The sequence below is a fragment of the Manacus vitellinus genome, unplaced genomic scaffold (genome assembly GCF_001715985.3).
Source record: "Manacus vitellinus isolate BGI_N305 unplaced genomic scaffold, ASM171598v3 scaffold_52_pilon, whole genome shotgun sequence".
NCBI classification, from domain to species: Eukaryota; Metazoa; Chordata; class Aves; order Passeriformes; family Pipridae; genus Manacus; species Manacus vitellinus.
This window is the reverse complement of record NW_021940628.1, coordinates 4,076,078-4,077,800: the sequence shown is the minus strand read 5'-3', so window position 1 is coordinate 4,077,800 and position 1,723 is coordinate 4,076,078. Positions and strand designations below refer to the sequence as shown.

Here is a 1,723-nt window from a genome sequence, read left to right as displayed (position 1 = left end):
CCGCGCAGCGTCCGAGTCGCTGCTGCCGGTGACCGAGATCCCTCTGGAGAGCCACGGCCCCGGGGACGGGGCGCTGGCCGTGAACGTGTTCGCGTCGGCCGAGGAGCTGGAGCGGGCACAGCGGCTGGAGGAGCGCGAGCGCATCATCCGCGAGATCTGGCGCAACGGGCAGCCCGACATCCTGGGCTCCGGCACCATCGGCTCCGTCGGCACCCTGGGCCGTGTCCACTACTACTGAGCCCTGGCACGGGGGCAGCCGCCCTGGCACGGTGCCTGCTCCCCCCAGAGCCGATCCCACGCCGTGCCAGGAGGGACCGGCAGGACACGGGGGCCGCTTGTGGTCCCTGCACCGGCGGAGCCGCCCTGGGCTGTCCCTGCACCCAGGACAGCCGGACCGCGGTGCCACGGGCACGGCCGGGGCTGGACTCTCCCGCAGCACCGCAGGACACGATGCACTTTGAGCCATTGGTACGAGGCTGGCACCAGCCAAGCAGCCCCAGGACACGCAGGGACAGGGACAGGGACAGGGCTGACCTTGCTGGCCCATCTCAGCCGGGATGGGTGGGGGGTCACCCCATGGGACAGGGTGGGGTTGGGCGTCCGTGTGAGCCCTGGGCTCCTGCCCCACAAACATGGTGCTGTTATACACAAGCTGGAGCCCAGCGTGGTGGGGTCCTGAGTTTTGGGGGGCCCTGGACACAGGGATTGTCTCAGCCCCTCCCCAGGCCAATTCCCTCTTTGGCCCCACTAAATTTAGCCGGATCTTTTCCGGCACCGCCCACCATGACCCAGCGCCCTCCCGGCGGGACCAGGGCGGATGTTCCCGCTGGACTCTGGGATGGCCGCTGCTCCCCAGGGATGTGGCTGCTCCCACCAGGCTGAGTTGCATCCTGCCCTGCTCCCAGCCCCAGCACAGCCCCACAGGGTGCGGGGGCCCCACTGCCCCCTCCCCAGCAGCTTTATAAAAATAGCTTCTTCCCAGGCTGGTCCCCCCTGCCGCCAGCGCCAGCAGGATCCAGATGTTTTCCAGATGTTCTCCAGTGGCTGGAGGCCAGGATGTGCTGGGGCTGGGACTGGAGCTGGTCTGGGAAACTATGTGGGGGCTGGAGGAGGAGGAGGACGAGCAGGAGGAGGAGGAGGAGGAGGAGACCCTGTCCCAGCCTTGCTGTGGGCCCTGGCAGGACCCCCTGTGCCATGGTGGGACCCCCTGTGCCCGGCAGGACCAGCCCAGCCCCACAGGGACATGGGAGCCCACAACAGCTCCCTGAGCAGTCCCCACACAGAGATCCACGCCCAAAATAGTTTATCATAAACAATTTCTATACACTCGGGGGCAGTTGTGCTGCAGGGAGCAGTACCTGGGCACAGGGTGGGCATTTTGTGCCCAGTGAGTGCAGATCCAGGCTGGGGGCAGCGGGGTCAGGGGGCACAGGGCACCATGTGCCCCCCACCTGCCCCAGGTGGGCAGCGCAGCCCCCACAGCACTAACAGGACAGCCCCTTCCTCAGCCGCTCGATCTCTGCCTGTGGGGAGAGGCTGTGAGTGCTGGGGGGCACGGGGGCACCGGGACGGGGCAGCCCCTGCCGGGACTCACCTGCAGCGCCTGGCGCTGGCTCCGCTCCTGGCACAGCTCCAGCCGCAGCTCCTGCAGGTCCCGCCTGCAACGCGCCCGGACGGCTCAGCCGGGGCCAGACCCGGCAGGGAAGGGCCTGAGGGAGCCGCT

At 68.5% G+C, this 1,723-nt stretch overlaps 1 protein-coding gene across 1 annotated transcript; it reads left to right on the top strand.

The window, feature by feature from the left end:
- Positions 1–4: 4 nt before the first annotated feature.
- EVA1B (eva-1 homolog B) lies at positions 5–391 on the top strand (the record flags this gene model as incomplete). Its single annotated transcript, XM_029963064.1, has 1 exon — positions 5–391. A coding segment is annotated over one exon (234 nt), but the record flags the coding sequence as incomplete, so codon positions are not given.
- Between the last annotated feature and the right edge of the window lie 1,332 nt (positions 392–1,723).